The sequence below is a fragment of the Phaenicophaeus curvirostris genome, chromosome 1, assembly GCF_032191515.1.
Source record: "Phaenicophaeus curvirostris isolate KB17595 chromosome 1, BPBGC_Pcur_1.0, whole genome shotgun sequence".
NCBI lineage: Eukaryota > Metazoa > Chordata > Aves > Cuculiformes > Cuculidae > Phaenicophaeus > Phaenicophaeus curvirostris.
Genome location: NC_091392.1, coordinates 187,658,459 through 187,682,321, shown reverse-complemented (window position 1 = coordinate 187,682,321; position 23,863 = coordinate 187,658,459). Strand labels below are relative to the sequence as shown.

The 23,863-nt window shown below is 42.2% G+C and overlaps 2 protein-coding genes across 3 annotated transcripts in view; one reads left to right on the top strand and one right to left on the bottom strand.

Annotated features, from left to right (window-relative positions):
* RASL11A (RAS like family 11 member A) overlaps nt 1–23,863 on the top strand; it is a 427,718-nt gene that overhangs the window by 225,913 nt on the left and 177,942 nt on the right. The gene's annotated exons all lie outside the window — the stretch shown is intronic.
* On the bottom strand, nt 13,606–15,564 carry GPR12 (G protein-coupled receptor 12). 2 transcript variants are annotated; one of them, XM_069850016.1, is made up of 2 exons: nt 15,489–15,564; nt 13,606–14,951 (listed from the first exon to the last, which is right to left on the bottom strand). In XM_069850016.1, the coding sequence occupies exon 2, from the start codon at nt 14,937–14,939 to the stop codon at nt 13,935–13,937; it is 1,005 nt and encodes a 334-aa protein (XP_069706117.1). In that variant the 5' UTR covers nt 14,940–14,951; nt 15,489–15,564; the 3' UTR covers nt 13,606–13,934. The 2 variants fall into 2 exon arrangements, with proteins under 2 accessions (XP_069706117.1, XP_069706116.1); XM_069850015.1 differs by having other exon boundaries at nt 13,606–14,954; nt 15,489–15,550.

Below are 23,863 nucleotides of genomic sequence, written 5' to 3'. Positions count from 1 at the left end.
ACTTCGCATAGTCATCAAAGATTCATGGTGTAGGACAGTGGTGAGGTTGTAGACACTCTTTGAGATCCCGCTATAAAGAAAACAGTTCATAAGAATTCAATAAGAAGGTAAGATAAGCTGCACTTTGTCCAAATGTCCAGCTAACCTAGCAGCCCACCTCTGACATGACCTACAGATACTTAAGTGAGGAATGCAAGAACAGGTGGGTGCACCTGAAATGCTGCAGCAAAACCTCCTTGAACCGAAGGATAACCCGGGGCTACACTTAATTTCCACTTGTCGGCCTCATACAAAGAAACTTTCCTTTGCTCCTTGCAGTATGGAAATTATTTGATGTCCTGACAGCTTTCAACTATTCTACACTTGTAATAAACTGACTGCTTATTATTGGCCACAGAAGTTTTCTACTGCATATCCATCGTTAAAAATTCCGCTGTTTTCTCCTGCATCGTTCCAGACATAGTTGACAAAGTACCTGACATCCAAGTACAGTTTTGCAGGGAGCACAATGTAGCTGTTACTAGGTGACATAAGCATTGCCAATGCTTAAAGTTCTCAATTATTTCAAAATACAGTTTTAGTGTAACAACAGTGCTGTTTCCCAAGCTTGTGATGTTGCTGGAGTGCTTCGTGAACTTTTGCACTGAACAAAAATGCATCCAGGATACCTACCAGTTCTGTAACACCATTAGTATCCCCATCATTTTAATAGGAATTCCTTCACAATTCTGGCTCAGTACCATTTAGTTTTGGCAGGTTTTTACTATTCTATTTATTGATTTCATTATCTATTTTGCCCTCCTAATGGTATTACCATCTGAGATGGCTGGGAAGCTGTTAGGCTGATACTGATGCCGTTAGGTAAGGAAGGGGCACCAACACAGCAACATGAAGATGATCGAACCATCTGGTCCTGCTTCTCCTGACTGGAGAAGCAAGTAAAATACACATCGTAAGGTCAGAGCAGGTCCAATTTATTGTCCTACTTTAAGCTCTGGCAATTAAGCCCAAAGACATTCACAGACAGCTCTGGCCATATGATTTCAATACTGGCTTCTCTGTTAGATGAAACATTTATTTCTCCCTCTTTCCCATTATTTTTTTATTCATGTTGCAATTTAGTAGACTGGATAGCAAATAGTTCCTAAGGGTCTATACTGTGCAATTGCAGTTCATATTTACTTAAGAAAAAAACATTTATCAAATATATCCTTTTGGCTGCAGTTTAACTGCAGAGAGACAAACTGGGACTCTACCTCTGCACCAATGATACCAATTTCTTCTTCTCTAGATAAAGTAGCTGGTCTGAATGTCTGAAGTGAGAGGTAAAGAGGACAGCTGCGTCTGGTAGAAGTAAATATCACTAAAACCACCTTCAACATACACCTGAGCTGCAGGACCATAGTCCTGTATAGTATAAAGGAAGTAGCCTCACTCTCCATGACTTACCCAGATATCTTTCAGTCACTTGTCAATTGCTTTCAGAAGTCTTATTTTCACTGGCTACAGTAGAGAACTCAGTCGTAAGGAGGGTCGTTCCGTCTGTGTACAAACCCAGGAGCTAGAGGAGCATAATGAGGCTCCCATGATCCAAGAGGAGGTGGTCAGAGACTTGCTAGCCCGACTGGACAGTCACAAGTCTATGGGGCCGGACGGGATTCACCCTAGGGTACTGAAGGAGCTGGCGGATGTGCTGGCCAAACCCCTTTCCATCATCTTCCAACAGTCCTGGAAGACTGGGGAAGTCCCACTGGACTGGAGGCTGGCTGATGTTGTGCCCATCTACAAAAAGGGCCGCAGGGAGGACCCAGGAAACTACAGGCCTGTCAGTCTGACCTCAGTGCCAGGGAAAGTCATGGAACAGGTGATCTTGAGTGCTATCATGAAGCACATGCAGGAGAACCAGGTGATCAGGCCCAGTCAACATGGGTTCACAAAAGGCAGGTCTTGCCAGACTAACCTGATCGCCTTCTATGATAAAGTGACCCGGCTACTGGATGAGGGAAAGGCTGTGGATGTGGTCTTCCTGGACTTCAGCAAAGCCTTTGACACAGTTTCTCACAGCATTCTGCTTGAGAAGCTGTCAGCCTCTGGGCTGGACAGGCGCACACTCTCCTGGGTGGAAAACTGGTTGGATGGCCGAGCCCAGAGAGTGGTGGTAAATGGTGTGAAATCCAGCTGGAGGCCAGTGACAAGTGGGGTTCCCCAGGGCTCAGTGCTGGGTCCAGCCCTGTTCAATGTCTTCATCAATGATCTGGATGAAGGCATCGAGTGCACCCTGAGCAAGTTTGCGGACGACACTAAGCTGGGTGGAAGTGTCGATCTGCTGGAGGGTCGGGAGGCTCTGCAAAGGGATCTGAACAGGCTGGACCGCTGGGCAGAGTCCAATGGCATGAGGTTTAACAAGGCCAAATGCCGGGTCCTGCACTTGGGGCACAACAACCCTATGCAGTGCTACAGACTGGGAGAAGTCTGTCTAGAAAGCTGCCTGGAGGAGAGGGACCTGGGTGTGTTGGTTGACAGCCGACTGAATATGAGCCAGCAGTGTGCCCAGGTGGCCAAGAAGGCCAATGGCATCTTGGCTTGTATCAGAAACGGCGTGACCAGCAGGTCCAGGGAGGTTATTCTCCCTCTGTACTCGGCACTGGTGAGACCGCTCCTCGAATACTGTGTTCAGTTCTGGGCCCCTCACCACAAGAAGGATGTTGAGGCTCTGGAGCGAGTCCAGAGAAGAGCAACAAAGCTGGTGAAAGGGCTGGAGAACAGGCCTTATGAGGAGCGGCTGAGAGAGCTGGGGTTGTTTAGCCTGGAGAAGAGGAGGCTGAGGGGTGACCTCATTGCTCTCTACAACTACCTGAAAGGAGGTTGTAGAGAGGAGGGTGCTGGCCTCTTCTCCCAAGTGACAGGGGACAGGACAAGAGGGAATGGCCTCAAGCTCCGCCAGGGGAGGTTTAGGCTAGACGTTAGGAAAAAATTCTTTACAGAAAGGGTCATTGGGCACTGGAACAGGCTGCCCAGGGAGGTGGTTGAGTCACCTTCCCTGGAGGTGTTTAAGGCACGGGTGGACGAGGTGCTGAGGGATATGGTTTAGTGTTTGGTAGGAACGGTTGGACTCGGTGATCCGGTGGGTCTCTTCCAACCTGGTTATTCTGTGATTCTGTGATTCTGTGAAATATTAACTTTTACTCCTATTTAGCAAGACCCAGTGCAGACCCTCTTGTACATCCATATTGAATTTTGTTCCCCAAAGTTAAGCGTATACAATGATAACACATGGCTGTGTGTCCAAAGAGAAGTGCAGTAGAGGTAAATTAACTTGGATAGGGAAGCTAGACTTTCAAGGGCACTCTGGCTTTCACTTACAACTCTACATTTAAGAATTCTGTTAGCTCTTCTTTCAGACTTTTTGCCCAAAACTGAGCACTCGGTGCTTTCCTTCTGCAGTGTCAGTGGACGCAGGGGATCTACAGGTCAACTGAAGCTTGCACATCTGAATCTAATCCCCTAAATTTAGTTAGTGTAATCTGCGTAATCTCTTTGCATTGGAAAATATTTAATTTTATATTTTTTGTTATTCAAAATAGAATGTGGCATTCAATGAAATGAAACAGACAATCATTCTTTTTTTTTTAGAAAGGAAGATTTATTTATGGTTACATATACCACATATAAAATTAACATTTAACTGAAACATGTAATTGTTTCAATCATTTATGACTAAACACTTAACAACGTTGACTACAAAACTGTACAGTTTATATTTAGTAACCAATTCTTACAGGATAGTGCAATTGTAACATTTTATAAACAAAATAATTTGTGCCTTTTTTAAATAAAGTGCATTAAATGACTATCTTGTATATAACAACAAGCTCTGTAGTTGCAATCCAAAGCTTTAATCTTAAGAAAAACTGAGGCAAAGATGTTTCACTTCCTTTTAAAATTACTTCATATATTGGCAAGCTATGGTTCAAACTTCAACCACAGTTAAATGAAAAAAACCCTAAATTAGTATAAGAAATAACCACAGGCCTTTATGCACCAAACCAGTACTTGATTCTCATATGAGAAGTACAACATGCAGAATTTAAATTACTGGTTTAAAGCCATTTGGCTCCTAATGAGATGTGTAGCATGAGAAATATCTCCCATGCTGCTGCTTCTGCTAAAGCTTTTACAATTCAGCATTGAACCACACTGTAGTCAGTAGTATCAGGAGTTTACGTGAGTCGTACAATGTTTCCTAGGAAAAGTTCTCTCTGAGAATTTAATGAGATGAGCATGGTGAACCACAGGTTATTTTTAATTGCATTTGGCAATGAAAAAAGTAAGCGACTAGTTAGAAAGTCTAGAAAATTATGAGTAGTTCTGCTAACCCAGGGTATTCCAAATTTTGCGGCCTGAAGTTAAGTACAGAGTTTTACAGTTTTATTTCAGAGGCACAGTTCAACATTTTATCCTATGACATTTCTCTTTATTTGTAAACATATTTACAATCACCTTTTGTAAGTTTTGGCTGTGACACTAAATCTGAGGATGACATAACTGTAGATTTTAGCCCCAAAGAGTAAAATGATGTAGATATACAAAATGAAGAGATGTCTAGTGTGGCTCTTTCTAGAAATAATGACAAAAATAAGAATATCCATTTCTTTTGGTGGGCTCTGGCTGAGGCCCAACAGAAAAGTCCATATTCTTTTCCTCCTCCAAACATACATGGGACTGCTATCAGCTTCAACAGAAAATATGTTTGAGCACAGGCGAGTAACCCTAGAGACTGCCTGAGTATTTTCCTGCATATACAATCCAGGCAATTTACCTGCCTCTTCAGCTGCAATACCCATTCCACACTTTTGGAACAAATCACACACATTGTCTCCACATTCTGCAAAACCACATTTTCCTCCCATATATTTTAACCTGTGAGACAAGCCCAAGTACATTCAGCTGCTCTGCTCTGGGACAGCTGTCATGTAAAATGCTGCACCCTGCTAACTCCCAGCCATGCATTACTCTCTTCCTCCTTGGCTAAGGAAAGTCTCTGCTTACACTGAAAGGGAAACACAAAAGAAAGAGTCTGAGATTTGGTTGAAATGTGACTGAAGAAGGCTCACCATCTCCTATCATATCTTCAGAAAGCTGTCTGCTGAGAGCAAAGCTCCCCTCACAACTCAGCATTGAGCTCAAGGGGTTGTGCCCCATCTATAGGTTTTTGGTTTGCTTTAACTCTGCGATTAACACTGTAGAAAAGCCTCACCTCTGTGCTACTTCCTCATGAGTCCTCTGGGGCAGAGGCACCTAAAGGCGGACTGAGTGATGCTCATATATCAAGGGAGTACACTGTCAGAGAGCAACCAAAGACCAGCAAACCAAAAATCCATGGATGGAGCGTAACCCCCCGAGCTCCGCGTGGACACAACAGCATACCCCTTTCAGGATGTGGGTATTTCACTTTTCAAAGGGCCAGGTCGTGCTGCTTCCATTTGCATACTATAAAAATATCTTCTCCTTGAAAGCAGTGGAAGCTGAATTCTCTATTATTTCGATGGTTTTCATCTTACAAAACACTCAAGTAAGATAAAAATTCTATGGTGACCATAAGTAATCATACCTTGACACTAAGTCTTGTAGGTCCCGGTCCCTTTTCCTAGAAAGCCCTTGAAACGCTTGTGTACTTCATGTGTCCTTTAAAAATATATTTAAGACATTTTAGATACAGTAATATCCCCCAGGTTAGCATCAACCAGTACAAAATGTGCACCTATGTCATGCGGACTGCTGCTTAGATTCATGACCACTGTAGTCCTGTTACCAAAGTACCTATGAAAGACAAAGAAAGACAATAGGGAGCAGTGTGTGCAGGAACATATAACTATCATATAGGTTCACGTTAGTGATAAATATCCTTCTTGCACTCTGTCCCAGATGTGTCCATTAAGACACTCCCGTAATCCCAAAGCTGGCACTGGGATGTGTACAAATTAAGGACATGAGAATTCACCCCCCTTAAAAAACCTCTGGATTCTCTTTGTTTGTTGAAATACTGATTACTTACCACTGAACCTTTTGGTGTTTGCAACATTCATACAAGTCTGGCAATGTTCTTCTTTATGAAATGTGAAACTGCCTCAGCAAAGAGGTTACACTTTGACCATTACAACATTGAAGACATTAAGCACGATACTTAGCATATCATACATATAAAATTAAATAATCATAATAATTATTTATATATATTAAAGTATGTAATTATGCTATGTAGGTATGATAGTTCACAATATTTAATTAAGTTAATGGCATACCAAAATACTCTAAGAAACTGTTTCTCTAGTTAGCATGTAACATTACTACTACTTAGGGTCTTTAATTTAATCCTGGACATATTTTAAGAATGAGTTTAGACTTTTTTAAAAAAATAAATCTATTTTGTTGGCATCTATTCCTTAAATGTGGAAAGCCCCTCCACTTTCTAAGGTAAATCCTTGCAGGATGCACACTTCAGTACGTGCAGTTAGTATTGGCTTGCTTTTTCCTTTCCGGGCCTATGCTCAGACATCATGGTAGATGATACGGTTGGGATCAAATGGTTTGAGGAAAAAATACTGTCACTAGTGTAAAGAAAATGGTAGCAGTTCACTTGCTTTTCTCCCCCCGGCCCCTGCAGGTGAATCAGATAGATTTCCAGCTTAAGACGAATGCTCACCAAAGCGCTGCTGACATACTTTAATAACTTGTTATAACTCTTTTGAACCTTTGTAAGTAAGATTTACCTAAGAATGCAGCACTATACTTATGAAAAGCAGGTTCTTGGAATCATTTATGTTGTCAAAGACTGTTAAGATTGAGTCCAACTGTAAACCAACACTTCTCTTGAAGCAAAAATGATTGTGCCAGACATATTACTACAGGGCGGGGGGAGGGGGGAGATGGTTGCACACAACAGGATGGCATCCCATAATCCTATGCCCATCAGATTAATTACTCTACACTAGTAATTTCATGAAGCTCCTCACTGTGCAGTGAATGTCTTTCAGCACTCTGCACTTTTTAGAAAGGTCTGTTTTACTTAGAGATATCAGATAAATAAATCAGTTCACTACATCTGGCATATAAAAAGTCTTCCCCCAATCTGCGAGGACCAAACCCATAATACTATCTTTTCCAGTTAAATATTTAGCACATCAGCAAGAGTTTGTAAAAATTGCCTTGGCAAAACAAAAGGTTTGAGGAGGCAAGGACAATTTCCTCATAAGGCAACTCAAGGAGTTTGAGATGGCATGTTTGACTGACCTTTTACTCTCTCAACTCATTTGCAAAAAACCACCACTGGAAACCTCTCCTCATCCTTCCAATGGCACTGAATTAGTTTGCACCACAGCAGTGATGCACTAGTTAACTGCAGTGGTTTGATCTAACCTACATTCAGGTTTTGGTTTCTTTGGTTGTTGTTTGCTTGGTTTTTTTTTCCTCCTCTTCTCTTCTAGAAGTTTGTACAACAGTGAAATATGGGACTATTTTTTCTTATTGTCTGGCTTACACAATCTACAACAATTATGTGGATAAACTGCAGCATGGACTTCTTCAGTTTTTCAGTGCAAAAGCAGACTGTTTCAAATAATCAGTAGCTGTAAAGTTACAGGTTCAGCTGCCCCTCAGAATTAAAAAAAAAAATATATAATGACTTACTGTAAAACAATCTGCTGTTGGTTCTACTTTCATATTTTCAGTATTTTTCCACAAAAAAATCAAGCACAGTGATGTAAGACTGCATTAACAAGACAAATAATAATCTGAACAAAACATAAAGTCATGTTTTCAGGGGAGGAGGACCTCACTTCTGATCATATTTCCTTTTTTTTCTGCTCTCCAGACACCATTCAACAGAACAGCTGTACTGCTAGCTTCAAGAACATGGTACTGTTGCTCTACACCCCAGAACAGCAGCCCCAGGGCCCCTCTCAGGTGCTCTGTGTAGGTCAAGTAGGGTTCAAAACAGACAGTTCAAAATAACCTTCTCACAAAATAACCTTTCTATACAAGCTTAAGCACTGAGTACCTGGCTGATTCACCAAGCCATGAAGAATTCCATCTTCTCAGCTTTTAATTATTTACTTAGTATGGAAGCAGGTATCCTTGCAGTTCATCCAGATTTCTCACCCATTAAATGGAACTGCGAATTCTTGGTCTGACAAAGCCAGCAGCACCCAGTTTTATGGGGTAATTTCCTTTGGTACCAAAAAATTTCCAGACACGCTACCTTTCAAGTCTACTGGGAGTCCCATCATTCTTTTATGGAGAGACAGGAGAGAAAAGCATGCCTAATTTACCTTTCCTGTACTATGGCTTACTCATGGCATATAAAGCAAGCCTCTTCCTCTTAGTCCCCTCCCTGTCAGCAGAGATTGAGTGATATTTTTTTCTTCATTGCATAATTCTGGACTACCACTAAGCCAAACAAAATGTGGCATTGAAAGAGAGGGTAAACCACCAGCTTATAGAAAGTCAAACAAAAATTAGGGAAAAAAAAAATCAGGAATTGAAATATTTAAAATTGTTTTCCCAGTGATAACTGCACTGGCCTTTTTTTTTCCCTGGTTAAGCAAAAAATTTCACATAAATTTAAGTAGCTCTGCTGCCTAATACCAATGAAGTAACAGGGCTTCTTGCTAACATGCTGTATGCCAAGTGTGTAATATGCTAAGCATGTGAAAATATCGTTTTTCCAAGTTTACCACTGAAACTATCAAACTGTTTTTCATAACGTGGCTTCCCGTAGTATTATTAAAGATGTTGTCTAGTTGCAAACAAGAATTCTGATTGCAAATAGCATTTTGTTCCTTTAGATAAATATGAAAAAGGACAGATTATTTACTGCATCTAATGTATGTTCTGGGGCAATTTCTTGTTCCAGAATCAGCTGCTTCAACAGGCTGCCATGTAAAACCTTAAAATTATCTTAGGCCTTCTCCCAAAGACATGTGATGAGCCTACGTGTAGATATTTAGCATGATCCTTAATTACTTCTTTCAAAAAAGTACAACAGCACGATACCTCTTTCTGAATAGCTGGCCAGTAATACTTCAAAACATTCTTGAATTCTTACAACATAGGATCTATATTCAGTGACAGTCTATCAGATACTGGTATTTTGCAGTAGTATGATTGAAAGAAATCCTGCTCACCTTTTCCTGGTGCTATTCCTATACATCTAGGATTTGAACTGTCTACAGCAGGTCTGCAGGTATACTGTTCTTGCTCCCACTCACAACAGGACTGTTAAATCAAATTGTCTTGCATCAGCAACATTGCTAGTCCTCCTACTTTTGCTACACAGCTTTTACACTGACTTGTAGGTACTCGGGATTTTCTAGAAAGTTGCCAGAGTTGGTTTCTGTTTCAAGGACTAATTCAATACCTGAGATGAAGTGACAGAATAGCTAGTGTTTTTTTAAATAGTGACCACTCTGCCCAATTCTTATTTTTCTTTCTTTATTGTACATAAAAAAACCAGACCATACATGCTTCCCTCCATAAGAGTGAGGGCCAACATTTTGAAAACAGTTCTGAAAGTTATAGACTCATTTATTTTTTTTAAAGTAATGAAGGTGTAGTTATGTTTCTGGAGCTTGACTCATAGCGATACTACTTTATCCCAACTTCTAGTCACACTGCAGGTTGCTCATCACTTATGAGAAATGAATCCACAAGTATCTTACTTTTAAAAACTAAATAAACCCTAAGAAAATGAGGCAACTGAAAGATAACTCTTCGGGGATAGAACAGCCACTGATAAAAGCTAAAGTTCACTGCTGTTCATGGAAGGGTTTTGGCGACTTCAAGATGCCTTGAGGCTAACCCCTGATCACAAAGGATGGACTCAACTGCTTAAGTCACTAAACGCCTACAGCAGCAAGATACAGCAGAGACAGCAGGCCTTACAGCTTGCTTCGATGTACCCTGGATATTGGTATGGGTTTTCTTCAGCGACACCACAATCTTGTTGTTTTAAAAAGCAACCTGTCTTCAGAACGGGCTAGCACCATTTATCATATCCATCTTGGTGGGTATCAAAAATTCAGGTATTCTCAGTTTTCGCTCGGTGAAGAGTAGTCTCAGTATTAATTTAGAATCAGAAATCCTGAACACAATTAATTTATTAAAAAAAACCCCCGCTGTACAACTAAATGCCAAATGACAAAAAGAATAAAAATCCCCACTGAATTGTGGATCCAAGAACTAAGGTAAAAGGTTATTGCCAAGTAATTCTATTCAGGAACTCAATAATTGTAACCCAAACCAACCAGAAATGATGTCTCACATCTGTCTGACAGCCACTTAACAAAGGAAGACTTCTGCTTACTTAAAGTCCTTATGCAAGTCACTATTTTTTGTCTAAAGAATATATTGCTTCCACACTATTGCTCTGTGTTTACTCAGCAGTTTATAGTACCTGCCACATGGAGGATTTTATTGCTTTTGTGCTAAAAATGTACTTCCCTTTATTGCTGGAAACTTACTGTCAGGAGAAATGGTTAAGAAAAAAAAACAATTTAAAAAAAAATCCTCTCCCAAGCTTTGAGGATAAAGATATGAAAAAAATAACTTGAGTGAATTTTGCCCATCAAGATATAACCCATTACTAACTTCGGGTGAAGTAAGTTAGTAAGAACTTCAATTCTTTAAACTAAATTACGCATTAAGATGGAGATATGAAAGATACTTCACTGGACACAGAATGGTGAATCAAACACCCTGGATTTACACATGGATGTTGTTTAACGGGACAACAAAATGACAGAATCTTGTAAGCTGGCTCAATTTCTGCCAGATGGACACTGGCACGTTACTATACAGAACCAGGGCCTACACTGTAACTATGAGGTGACAGCAGAGAGTTGTTTAATTCTGCAGGGTCTGAAAAGTGCTGCCTTGTAAAGCATTTCTCCTCTTGAAAGTGACATAGGAAGCTTTGTACTCACAGCTCTGCCCCTTCTCCTGAGTTCATTCACAGGTGTGTTCAATAGCATCTATCCAGTACTGCAAACCGTGTTAAAGTTTGGTCTGACAGCTGTGGGCAAACCAATGTCACCGACTTCCAGAAATATTTTCTGGCCTATGCTGCACAGTCTCAGTTTAAGAACACATTTCTGGAAGAGACAACATCCTCACTGGAGGTCACAGCAGCAGCTTAGGAGGCATAATCATGTTTATCATCTGTTTGTGGTGAAAGGCAGCCATGTGCTACTCCACAAATGAGGGCAAGTCACATCCCTACAAGCTAGCTTTGTAGAACTCCTATAATTAATCCTTCTTTCCTCTGTTTGACTTGCTTCTCCTCGGGAGAAGAGCTTCCAATTACAGATCTCTGTGCTATGGCACAAGGAAAATGTTAGCTTCCCCCACATTCTGTATCTGGATTTTGGCAGCCTGTGGAACGACGAAGATGGTAAAGACACCAGGTGAACCTACATGAGAAGAAGGGACAACATTATCTCCCTCTGTGCTGGTTTTTTTTTTTTCTGGCTTTCCTACCACCTGGGTCTTGTGGAGAGAAAGACACTACTGCCTGTGAGGTCAATGCAAGAGGATGAGAACAGGTCCACGTAAGCTGCACAACAGCTGCCTTTAGGAATGAATTTTGGTCACAGTTGTAGCTGCTCATACTCATCACACTTCTTAGCAATCTGATACAGAAGAACAATTGAGGAAAACAAAGCAGGGCACAAGGGAACAAACCTTGCATGACTAACTTATTTGTTTTAAAAAGTGCCACTCTACAGTATTCATCCTCTCTATATTATTCAGCTCATGACTTTTACTTCCATTTATTCCCAACGCTTTGCATACTTGCATTACTGCATGCATACAAAACATGGATATTTATGAAGTGATTATTTCTTATACAAAAACTCATAACAAAATAGGAACAAGGCAGTGACTAGAGTTTCATTAGCATTCATAAGTCGATAAAGAACATCAATATCCTACACCGAGCAGGGGCCATAGTCTAACTGTGATGAACATCTGTAAATTGCAGTGAAGCCAAAGGAGCTGCAAGTTCACAGCTCTACTGGACCATGCCATGCAGTTATTTGACTAATCATATTACAAAGTAAGAGCCAAATATCATGAAGATTGAACCAAGTAAATAATAGAATTTGAACCCAGCATTGCAACCAAAATTAATTATTGCTCAGAAAAATCTCTACAGAGCCCTGTTTACAGACAACTCATTCACATTTGAGATTCAGCTTTGTGTATAGCATATGACTCTTAACATCACAGAAACTTTGCCACAAAAAAGCTACAGTCACCCAAACATCCATGTGAAAAATACAGATTCCATTTGGAAAAATCCAGACCAGCAACATGGGTGTCTCTACTATGTATACTGTACAGGTGTATTTTTTCATTTAACTGTAAATATTGCTATTTTTACACTTGTGTTAGTTGGATTTTTTTAAACTGTAATGGAAGATAGTGAAGCAACAATACAGTATGCTGACTGTGACACTCAAGGGAACATAACCTCCTACTGATGCCAGGGCACGTACACATTGAGCTCCCATCAACGTTAATGGAAGCGGTACTATGAACTCCCATGCACTGGTATCATGGTAAACCTTAAGCTTCACAAAGATATCTGCCAGGAAGATTTTCTCTCTGACAAACAAGTCTTCAAATTATAAAATAATATTTTATTTCTAGTGCATTCTAATGTGGCTTCAGTAAAAGGTTAGAAGTGATTTGAAACCTAACCATTCATGAGAGGAAGCTCTGCTTTCTAGACCAGAATTACCATCCTAAAATGCAGTAAACTACACATGTATGCTGTGTGAAGAACTACAGCCTGCAATCAAACCAGAAAAGGAGAAAATATTGTTTCATGTTGCAATTCTCATAGCATACAATTATAAACCAGATATGCTCTGAAAATTTATGAACTTCAGTATTTTAAATTATATAGCAGAACGATAAGAACAAGTAGTAATAGTTTTGCCTTGATAACAAGCTTAAAGGGAACCATTTCATATGGATGCTAAGTATGTGCTGCAAGTAATGTAGGTTATTTTCTTAGACACTTCCACTTCTGAAAGGAGAAACGCGTCTGAGAAACTTCTGTGTTGCATCTACTACAAATGCATAGCCAAAAGAGGCCATATTGTTTCATCAATTTTGAAATTCCCCCTTGAATTCTTTTTAAAATTAATAGTATAATGAGCTCTGATGTCCCATACCTAAGTGAAAACATATGGCTGATTTCTGAAAAGGAAGGCAAAGTCTATCTTCTGATTTAGCATCCAGCTAGAACTCAGAACAGGGAACCCTTTAAAACAATCATCAAGCTAGCTCATGCCAAGATGTAAAATTAAAAGCTACAGAAATACGTCCTTACTTAGAGCAAATTTGTTGCACTGACATTACAATAAATACCATATAAATCAGTACAATTGGCCATTATTTTGAAGAGTATTCTGATGATATGCAAATGGTATAACAGGACATGGGTTTCCTTTTTCCGTTTTAAAAAGAATTAAAGAGGGAAAAAATACCCTGACAAGACTGTAACGTGCAGTATGACTGAACTCAACCACAAACAATTGCAAGGGAGGTATGCTGTTTCAATCTACTTTTAATTAGCAAACCTAATGTAAAATCATGGCAAACATGGCAAAGTCTGGTTAACATAACAAAAAGACCCTGAGCAACATTTTAATCTGTCAGAACACTGATTATTTCGATTTTGGAAATCTTCCTTAAACCACTCGCTTCCCTTTGGTCACTGGGGTTTTACAGCTACAAAGAGATCAGTGCATCCTGTGGCTTTTATATGAACCCCTCCCACACCATATAATGAATACATCTAAACCAAAGACAGCATCACAAGAATGCCTGGAAAGTAACAGGTTAAGGAGCATCCTCCTAGCTGCCAATCAGACATCACTGGGTGATCTCGCTCTCTGAGACAGGTTAGAAGGAATACAGCCACAACAGACAAGCCAAAGCGCCTTCTGTATCTCCTGGTTTCTAAAAGCATATATTACAGGATTGATGATGGAATTGTAGGTAGCTGGCAGGAGGGTGGCATAGGTGTATATAGAAGGATAGGTGTAATCTGCTATTAAAGAATAGAGCGTAAAAGGCATCCAACACGCAGCAAAAGTCCCCAAAATAATGGCCAAAGTAGACACTCCTTTTCGGGTGGTCACATAGTGGGAAGTGGCCAGGAAATGGTGTTGCAAGGCAATCTGATGGGCATGGCGCATCACGATTTTACAGATTTGGATGTAGAGCTGCAGCATGAGGGCGAACATTAGCAAGAAAGAGACTGAAAGGACAGCTGCATTATTTTTAGTGAGTGGTCTGATAACACTGCAGGTGGATTCATCTCTGAGGCAGTTCCAGCCCATTACAGGCAGCAGTCCAATACAGATAGATGCTCCCCAGAGCAACATAAGCATGACATAGGTAAAAGTGACAGTCCTCTCTGAATTGTAAGTCAAAGCATAATACAGGGAGAGGTAACGATCAACAGTAATAGCCAGCAAACTGCTGACAGATGCTGAGAAAGAAGCAACAATCAGTCCAATCGTAACCAGTTTCGTAGCTTCAGACTGCAGAAGGTATGCAAAAACAAAATTGATGATCAATCCAATGCCCGCTAAGAGATCTGCCAGCGCCAGGCTGCCTATCAGAAGGAACATGGGGGCGCGAAGACTGGGATTATGGAAAATGATAAGAACCACAACGGCATTTTCGCAGGAGATTAGGGTCCCTGAAGTACACAAGACAATGTCCCAGGGGTTTACCAAAAGCTCTGGCTCTGGGTCTACGACAGGAACCAGGGAGGAGCCTGCGGCTGAGGCATTCTCGGTAGAGCTGGCTTCTACATGATCCTGAGGCAGCCAGCTCAAATTAACCTTCAGATCTTCATTCATTTTAACCCCTGTCTTCTTCAACAGAAAGATATTCTTTTTAATATTCAGACATAGCATTGGATACATCACCCCCAGAGCATGCAACACCCTAGACAGAAACACCAACCTGATGTGCAGGCAAGCACTTGTTACATAAATGTGACAATAAAAACCCCAAACATAATAATAAACAAAAACAGGCAGGCGGGGTAGGGAGGGGGGGAGGGATATTTAGAACTGCCAAGAGACCAACACACAGAGGCTGAGCAATCCTTAAGGGAATTCCCTTCACCTAAAGAGGGAAGAAGGCACAGGCATGCGGCGGTGCAAGAAGAGAAAACAGCAAGCACCCCCCAATCCCCCCTTCCCAACCAGGTGCTGCAATTTTGGGGTGGGGGCTGCTGTAAACCCCGTTATTCCAAGCAGGAATATATTTGGCCAGGGAGGATGGAGGCGGGGGATCCTTCACCTCTGCCCCTGTGAGGAAACCCAGGTTGAAGGAGGGGAGGAGGAGGAGGAGGAGGAGGAGGAAGGGGGGGGTGGGGGGGGCGATATCGTCTGACAACTTACAAACTCGACGCAGCCACCGCACCGCCACCACGCATCCCCCGAGGCGTCGCAGGGTCCCCCTGGGCTTTTTCTTTCCCACCCCCACAACCCCGCTCGGTGGCGAGTCGAAGGGAGGAAGGAAGGAAGGAAGAGAAGGGGTGGAGGGGACGGGACGGGGGGGTCCCCCCGTTTCTAAAGGCGGCGGCAGCCGGGACCGCCCGCCCTCAAGGGCGGCAGCGCAGGTGCGCGCGCCCCCCGCCCGGCGCGCGCGCGAGTGGGAGGGGGCGCGCCTCGCGCGCGCGCGCCTGCGCAGGTGATGTCCGCCGCGCGCGCGCGCGCGCGCGCGGGGGAGGGGAGGGAGGGGGCGAGGAGGAGCGGGGGGGGGCGTCCGCCCCCCCCCCGCTCCTCCTCGCCCCCTCCCTCCCCTCCCCCGCGCGCGGTGTTGAAATTAAAAGCGCTTCACACTTCTTTTGATGCAGACCATGATATGGTTGGCTTTCTGGGCTGCAAGTGCACATTGCTGGATCACATCGAGCTTCACCAGTAATGTGGTGCTGCTCCTCGTGGACCTTACATTCGCAGCAGAGCCTGCTAAAACTGGGTTAAATCAAAATTACTCATACTATGAGGATGGTTGAGTGCTGGCATGAGTTGCCCAGAAAAGCTGTGGGTTCAGCTGTGGGTTCTCCATCTGTGGAGACACTCAAACGTTGACACGGTCCTGAGTGTCCTACTCTAACTGACCCTACTTTGAGCAGCAGGCCTGGACCACACCATAGATCAAAGAATCATAGAATGATTTGGGTTAGAAGAGACCTTTACAGATCATCTACTCCAGCCCCCCTGCAGGAGCAGGGACATCTTTAACTAGATCAGGTTGCTGAGAGCCCCATCCAACCTGACCTTGAATGTTTCCAGGGATGGAGCCTCCACTAACTCCCTGGGTAACCTGTTTCACTGTTTTACCACCCTCATTGTGAAGAATTTCTTCCTTGTATCCAGTCTAAATCTACCCTCCCTTAGTTTAAAACCATTACTTCTAGTCCTGTCTGAACATCTCCAGAGGTGTCTTAAAGCCTCAGCCATTCTGTGATTCTGTGGTGTGTGGTTCTGTGGTTCATTTTATTTGAAAACGAAAATAAAAATTTAAAGAAGCAATGCTCAGTTTCAGGTCTGGAGAGCGTAGTATCTGATAGTGTGGAAAGGGACAACTCTCTGTGGGACAACTCTCCGTGGTGGACAGCTCTCTGCAGGACAAATGCACAGCTGACTCTCCAAGAGAACAATTCTATGTGGGGAGGGTTAGAGTTAGAGTGGAAGTTTGAGGTTGTGATTCGGGTTTGAGACTCCCTGTGGACAGCTGTTCCCATGGAGAGTTGTGCCATGGAGAGCTGGCCCACAATGAGCTGGCCATGGAGAAGTGACCATGGAGTGTTGGTCATGGAGAGTTGTCCTAAACCTCTGACAGTGTGCAGCCTGCTGGGGAAGCCTGGGCACAGGGGCGCCTGTCATCTTCAGAAGATGATATTAGGGACATGTGGCCAGATTTGCGAAGCTGTTACATATTGGATATGTAATATGCAGGCCAATGGGACTTCCAGTGAGTTAGAAACTGAGCCTGCGTAGAAGTCACTGGGTCAGAGGAACTGGACCAAACACCTTTAGACACAAGATAGAGATGTTTGTGTGAAGAAGATGATCGTCTCCGAGGGTCTCCTATATTAGCGGAGAGAAGTGTGTCTTCCAGGGCAGGTCAAAATAGTGGGATGAGTTGGCCTTTAGAAGACCCTGGGCAATTTTAAGAAAATATGCTTTGTCCTCATTTGGACCACTACATACCTGAAGCACTTTGGAAAATCTGATCCTACGGGACAATTAGAAACTGGAGGAAAGAATTCCTCCTCCCTTGCTGAGTAATGTGCTCAGCAAGCACGTGTGGTGCCACCCTTCATTCCATGTCAGTCAATGTGCTAAGCCTTGTAAAAGTTTGCTGGATGATTCGAGATCGTTAATTCATATTTCTGGTGACCCTCCTGCTCTATAACAAGGATTAAAAATGGGTATCACCTTGCTGCTGATCTCTGTCTTCCTAATTTATCCACTGATTTCTTATGTGATAGTGTAACAAACCCTGTGATCTAGCCTGAATGTGTTTGGTGTGTTTGCATCTGTCACTCCTACGCTTAGGACAGTAGCATTAAAAAAAAAAAAGCCTTTTTTTCCCATCCTATTTTTAACATTTGCTTCACAAAGGAGAAGACTGGCATTTCAATTGAATATTTTAATTTAGGACTTTGGAGAGCTGTGTTTATTCACTTAGTTAATTTGTGAATTATTTCCATCCCAATTACAACACATTATAAACAAGCTAATGTCTGTATCCTGTATTGCCAGTTTGTCACTATTAGTGAGGTGGTGGACTGTCTTGGTCATTAGAGCAGATGGCATTGACAAGGATTTCACTCGTTAGCACTATAGAATAGTTGTAATTTAGAGGAAAATCTTTTTTTAGGCATTGTGAAGATTAACAGATGCAAAAATCAGTGATGGGTCATAGTTAAAGAGCACTCGTATTGGTGTCTTACTGTTGATTTCTGTCTCTGTTGTGAACATGCTCATACAGATGATGTTTGCTGACCCTCAAGCGAGCACAGAACAGCCTGGTGCTGCTGGATCAGGAAGCAGAGGTCGGGCTGTGCTGGCTTTGGACCTGAGCTAGGAGCCCTGTCTGACGTTGTGACTGCCATGGTGATGTACAAAGATACTCTGGCCTGTGTCAGGTAACACCATATGATTTTGCATAATATTGGCATATCCTGAGGCATCAGCTGTGAAACCTGATGCTGTTACCCACCTCAAGGCATAGTTTAGAAATTACTCTTCAGGCTGCCACTGGCCTGCCATACCCAGGAGGTCTGGATGAGTTTAGACATGTGCACTTCTTCATTTCAGGTAGCTGTGGCTGGCAATACATGGGAACTGCTCCTCTGGATCCGTGCCTCAGCCATGTCCTACAAGGCAACTCTGCTTCCAGGACCCCGTGTGCTGTGGCTGGGAAGTCTGTCCATACAGCCTAGAGGTGAAAAACATCACCCAGTCCAGTAACTTCCCAATCTGAACAATAGGAGCATCAGGCTTTGGGATGCATCCTGATTCATCCAGTGAGTAGATGCAGATCTGTCCGTAGAAACCAAATAGCCAAATTCAAAGAGGAAAAGATGATCCTTAGGTAACACATTGACATAGTCTTCACCTGGGGCCTTACCAGCTAGCAGATCTTCCTTCAGAAAATCCAGTAGGATCCTGTGTGTCTTTCTCATTCCTTTTTAAGAACCTTCTCTTCTTAATCCTTTTTTACAGGCTCCTAGACTCTAATCCACATAACCAAAGCCAGAGGATCAAGGCAAGTGACAGTCCCCAGAACACTCCTACCTGGAGTTATTTTTCCTTTGAATTTTTCCCCATACATAGTTCTGTGGTAATTTAAATAAAAACATTTAAAAAGTTCATATTCTAGTACCAGCTCTGGCAGATAGTAATGGTTAGCTTTTTACAGGAAGCGTGAATGAACCAAGTATATGACAGAAGACTATGTGTGTTTTAGAAATTGCTTTTATTAGAATTTTCTTTTGGGAGATTTAAAATCTTTAATTATCCACAGTGGTATTAAATATGAATTTTAAATTTCAGAAAAATATTTAAAACTTTTAAAGATTAACTTCCTAAGTGTAAAATTTGTTGAAAGCCAAATATCTAGTAAAGCATTAAAGTAACATATGTGCAGAGTCCTATATGTGAATGTATGAAGAGTTACTATAATGATTTTTTTCTGTCACGCTGAGACAGTTATACGTAGTGTTAAAATGCTCACAGCCCAACTACCTTGTTCCTGAATTTTTCTCTGTAGTTTCTTTATCTCTGAGCATTTAATATTTTTGATTCGAATACACTTGTGGGTAAGTTTTACTTAGAAATGTGCATCCTTCTTCTCTATGAATGCTTAGGCCTACATTTAATTACTTCAATGATTCTCTCCTGCAAAGTAAAAGGTGACTTGAGGTTCTGTAAATGTGTTTGTCACTTCTTTTTAATTCCTTCCACTTTGCCAGTATTTTCTCACTTTGACAAGGAGCAACCTTCACGTTGATTTCATCTTCAGTGTGACATGAGTGTCATTTAGACGCTCAGACCATGTAATGAGCCAAACTCTGCCCATGCACAAAATTGTGCAGTTGTTACTGACCTTTAAGAATCTTTGAGCTGGAATACCTTATGCACTGCACAGCCCATTTTACCTTCTTACCTTCTTTTTTTTTTGCCTTTATTTTTTCCCTCCCATTAGTGAAACAAGTGTTGAAGGCTTCACTCATTTTTACTGAATTTGTTGGTGGACTGAAAACAGTTAGGGGCATAACTAACGTAAAGGTTATGTAGAGAATGCTTTGAGTTTATTCCCTTATCCCAAATCAGTCTTTTGTCCATTTCTGAAGGAGAGAAAGAAAACGGAGAATAAAAGAATACTTGCCAATCTGTATCAATTTAATTGAAAATAAGCCTTATCACATAGGCATGATGTTATGCTATCACAGAATCACAGAATCACAGAATAACCAGGTTGGAAGAGACCCACCGGATCATCGAGTCCAACCGTTCCTATCAAACACTAAACCATGCCCCTTAGCACCTCGTCCACCCGTGCCTTAAACACCTCCAGGGAAGGTGACTCAACCACCTCCCTGGGCAGCCTGTTCCAGTGCCCGATGACCCTTTCTGTAAAGAATTTTTTCCTAACGTCTAGCCTAAACCTCCCCTGGCGGAGCTTGAGGCCATTCCCTCTTGTCCTGTCCCCTGTCACTTGGGAGAAGGCACATTTCATTCCTCCATAGATGCAACAGATTTTTCAAAGGCACTTGTCTTATCACATGTTGTTATAACACTAGTGCCAGTTTTCATTTAAATGCTTATGAAAAGGATTTATAGCTGTTATGCTACAACCTCCTAAAACACTAGCTTCCAACAGAGCCTGTGCCAGGCGTGCAGTTATTCAATAATCCAAAGAACCAAAGAATGGATGTGTTACAAAGATGGATATAATGGTAAATTAAGAGGAAGGCAGGGCATTGAGAAGGGAAGCTTTTATTTGCACAGTCTGTTAAGACAACTTCCTTTTTAATACATGCAGCTAAATGCATAACTTTATTTTTGAGAAGAGATTATGTAGCTGTACCTACATTGTGGAGGACTGAGTACTGGAAAACATTGTCTGTGTTGGCTATATGAGTTCTCTGTGCAGAGCTGTAACAATGTGGGCTGCTGTGATTCAAGAAGAATGATGAACAGAAGCAAGGAGGTAATATTACTTCTGGACAGAGAACTGATGAGATTGATATTTGAAAGCTGGATACAGTTCAGGCCAGTTTATTTTAAAAAGGTACTGAGAAACAAGAGAAAACACAGGAAAGAGTCACAGAAATTATACCAAAGACCTGAGAAAATGTCTCAGTGAAGGATATATAGAAGTTCCTTTGTTCGGTTAATCTAAAAGAAGATCAAGAGATGACTGGTTTACAGCACACCTTCACCAGGGTTTCACATGGCTCTTGACCTAACAGAAAAGGGTGTAATGTTTGGAAGCTGAAATTAGAGAAGTTCAGATTGAAAATTAAGCCCCAAAAATTTATGGCAAGATATTTTATCACTGGAACAGCACATCCAGGGCAAGTAATGCTTTCATTATCTCTTAATATGTTTATGTAAGATGCTCTTGTCAAGTACAAGTTGTACGTGGGCACAAGCCATAATAAAAACCTTACCCAAAGTAGTCGAAATTGATTTTTTTTTCTTTTTGCAGGTTATTACAGCAAGGAACAATTTCTTATAACTCACTGTTTATTCTCTTCAGGTAAAATAACATGATACTCTGATGGTCTTAGGTGTTTGAAAAGAACCCCTTTTCCCTTGGGTGCCAAATGTTCTCAGTAGCCAAGACTGCTCTGAGTAGTTATCCTCTGCTACTGGGCTCCTTTCTTTCTTGTCTGATAAATGGCTCAGTATTTGGGATGTTCAAAATTGTCTATCTTGGGGAGACCTTTCTCTGCACATACATCTCATCAGTTTTTTGGTAGCAACTATGTCTCTCCCCTGCCTATGCTAACACAACACACTGATTTTCTTTTACTTCTGCTGCATATGTGGTTTAAATAAATTTTTCTTTTCTTTATTTTTCTGATGAATTATCGTGGCTGATTGGGACTTCAACCACCATGACATAGGCTGAAGAAGTAGCACGGCAGGCTGTAGGCAATCCAGGAAACTCCTAGAGTGCACTGAGGGTAATTTCTTAACCAAGCTAATATAGACGCCCACCTGAGGGGATGCAGTACTGGACCTGATGATCACTAATACAAATGAACTCATAAGTGACAGCAAGATTGGAGGCAGCCCAGGCTGCAGTGATTATGCACTAATGGAGTTCAAGGTGCTGCGGGATATGGGACAAGCGAGGAGTACAGTCAGGACCCTAACTTTCAGGAAAGCAGACTTCCAGCTCTTCAAGGAGTTACTCATTAGGACCCTCTGGGATATGGTCCTTGGGGGCAAGGGAGCAGAACAGTGCAGGCAAATATTTAAGAATGCTTTCCATAAAGCGTAAGGGCACTCAGGGAAGGGAAGAAACCAGTATGGATGAGTCAAGACCTGCTGGTCAAACTGAAGAGCAAGAGGGAACTGCACAGGCATTGCCAGTAGGCACAGGGAACCTGGGGCGTGTATAAGGACGGTTGTGCAGGGATGGGGTCTGGAAGGCCAAGGCGCAGCTGGAGCTGAAATTGGCAAGGGAAGTGAAGACTAACAAGAAGGGCTTTTACAAGCACGTCCATCAGAAAAGGAAGGTTAAAGAGAACATACCCCACTGATGGTTGAAAATGGTGACCCCGTATCAACAGCTAAGGAGAAGGCTGAGGTACTTAACAACATTTTTGCCTCAGTCTTCACTGACAACCACTCTCCTCACCCCTCCTGGGTCATGGGACGACAAGATGGGGAGCAGGGGGGTAAAGCCTCTCCCACTGTAGAGGAGGATCAGGTTTGTGAACACCTGAGGAACCAGAACATATATAAGTCTGTGGGACCTGATGAGATGCATCCCAGAGACCTGAGGGAATTGGCTGATATGGTTGCCATGCCACTCTCCATAACATTTGAAAAGCCATGGCAATCAGGAGAAGTTCCTGGTGACTGGAAGAAGGGCAATTTTGTGCCCATTTTTTAAAAGGGTAGAAAAGAAAACCCTGGGGACTACTGACTTGTCAGCCTCACCTCTGTGCCTGGGAAGATCACAGAACAGGTCCTCCTAGAAGCTGTGCTAAAGCACATGGAGGACAAGGAGGGGATTAATGGCAGCCAGCACGGCTTCACCAAGGGCAAGTCCTGTATGACCAAATTAGTGGCCTTTTATGATAGGGTAACCACAGCAGTGGGCCCAGGAAAACCAACGGATGTGATCTATCTGGGCTTCTGTGTAGCCTTTGACATGATCCCCCACAACATCCTTCTCTCTAAATTGGAGAGATATAGATTTGTTGGGTGGATGGTTCAGTGGCTAAGAAACTGTCTGGATGGTCATATGCAGAGAGTAGCGGTCAATGGCTCGATGTCCAGATGGAGATCCATGACAAGTGGTGTCCCTCGGGGGTCCATATTGGGACTGGTGCTGTTTAATATCGTCATCAATTATATTGACAATGAGATCAAGTGCACCCTCAGCAAGTTTGCACCTGGAAAGGGGCAGATTTAGACTAGACATAAGGAAGAATTTCTTCACAATGAGGTTGATGATTCACAGGTAGAGGTTGCCCAGGGAAGCTGTGGACGTCCCCTCCCTGGGAGTGTTCAAAGACAGATTGGAGGAGGCCTCGAGCAGCCTGGTCTGGTGCGAGGTGTCCCTGCCCATGGCAGGGGGCTTGAAATTAGATGATCCTTAAGGACCCTTCCAACCCAAACTATTCTATGATTCTATGATTTTTTCTGGATCTGAGAACAGTGCACTTTGTTTCTACTTCCGTGCAGCTTTTGTCTATTTTTTAATTATATTTACAAAAAATGCTTTCATGACAGTTTTCATTTACTAATTGGGAAAAATCATGAGATGAATATGACAAGCACTGAGCTTCTTTAGGCCACCACAAAGTTCTTGAAGTTCTTAAAAAGATCACAGAGGACAGTGACAGTATGCTTACTTCTTGGGATTCTTAAAACAGAAAGCAAGACAAGTGTAATAAAAAAATTATATCCTGAGAAAATTTTGTACTATAAACCATTATATTGACCATGCTTAAGTGAAAAGGCTGGCTTGCAACTCTGGTTGCTCTGTTTGATGGCAAAGTAATATCTCACAG

Excerpts from the sequence above, each read along its gene's own strand:
- GPR12 (XM_069850016.1), bottom strand. The coding sequence starts at position 14,939 with ATGAATGAAGATCTGAAGGTTAATTTGAGCTGGCTGCCTCAGGATCAT.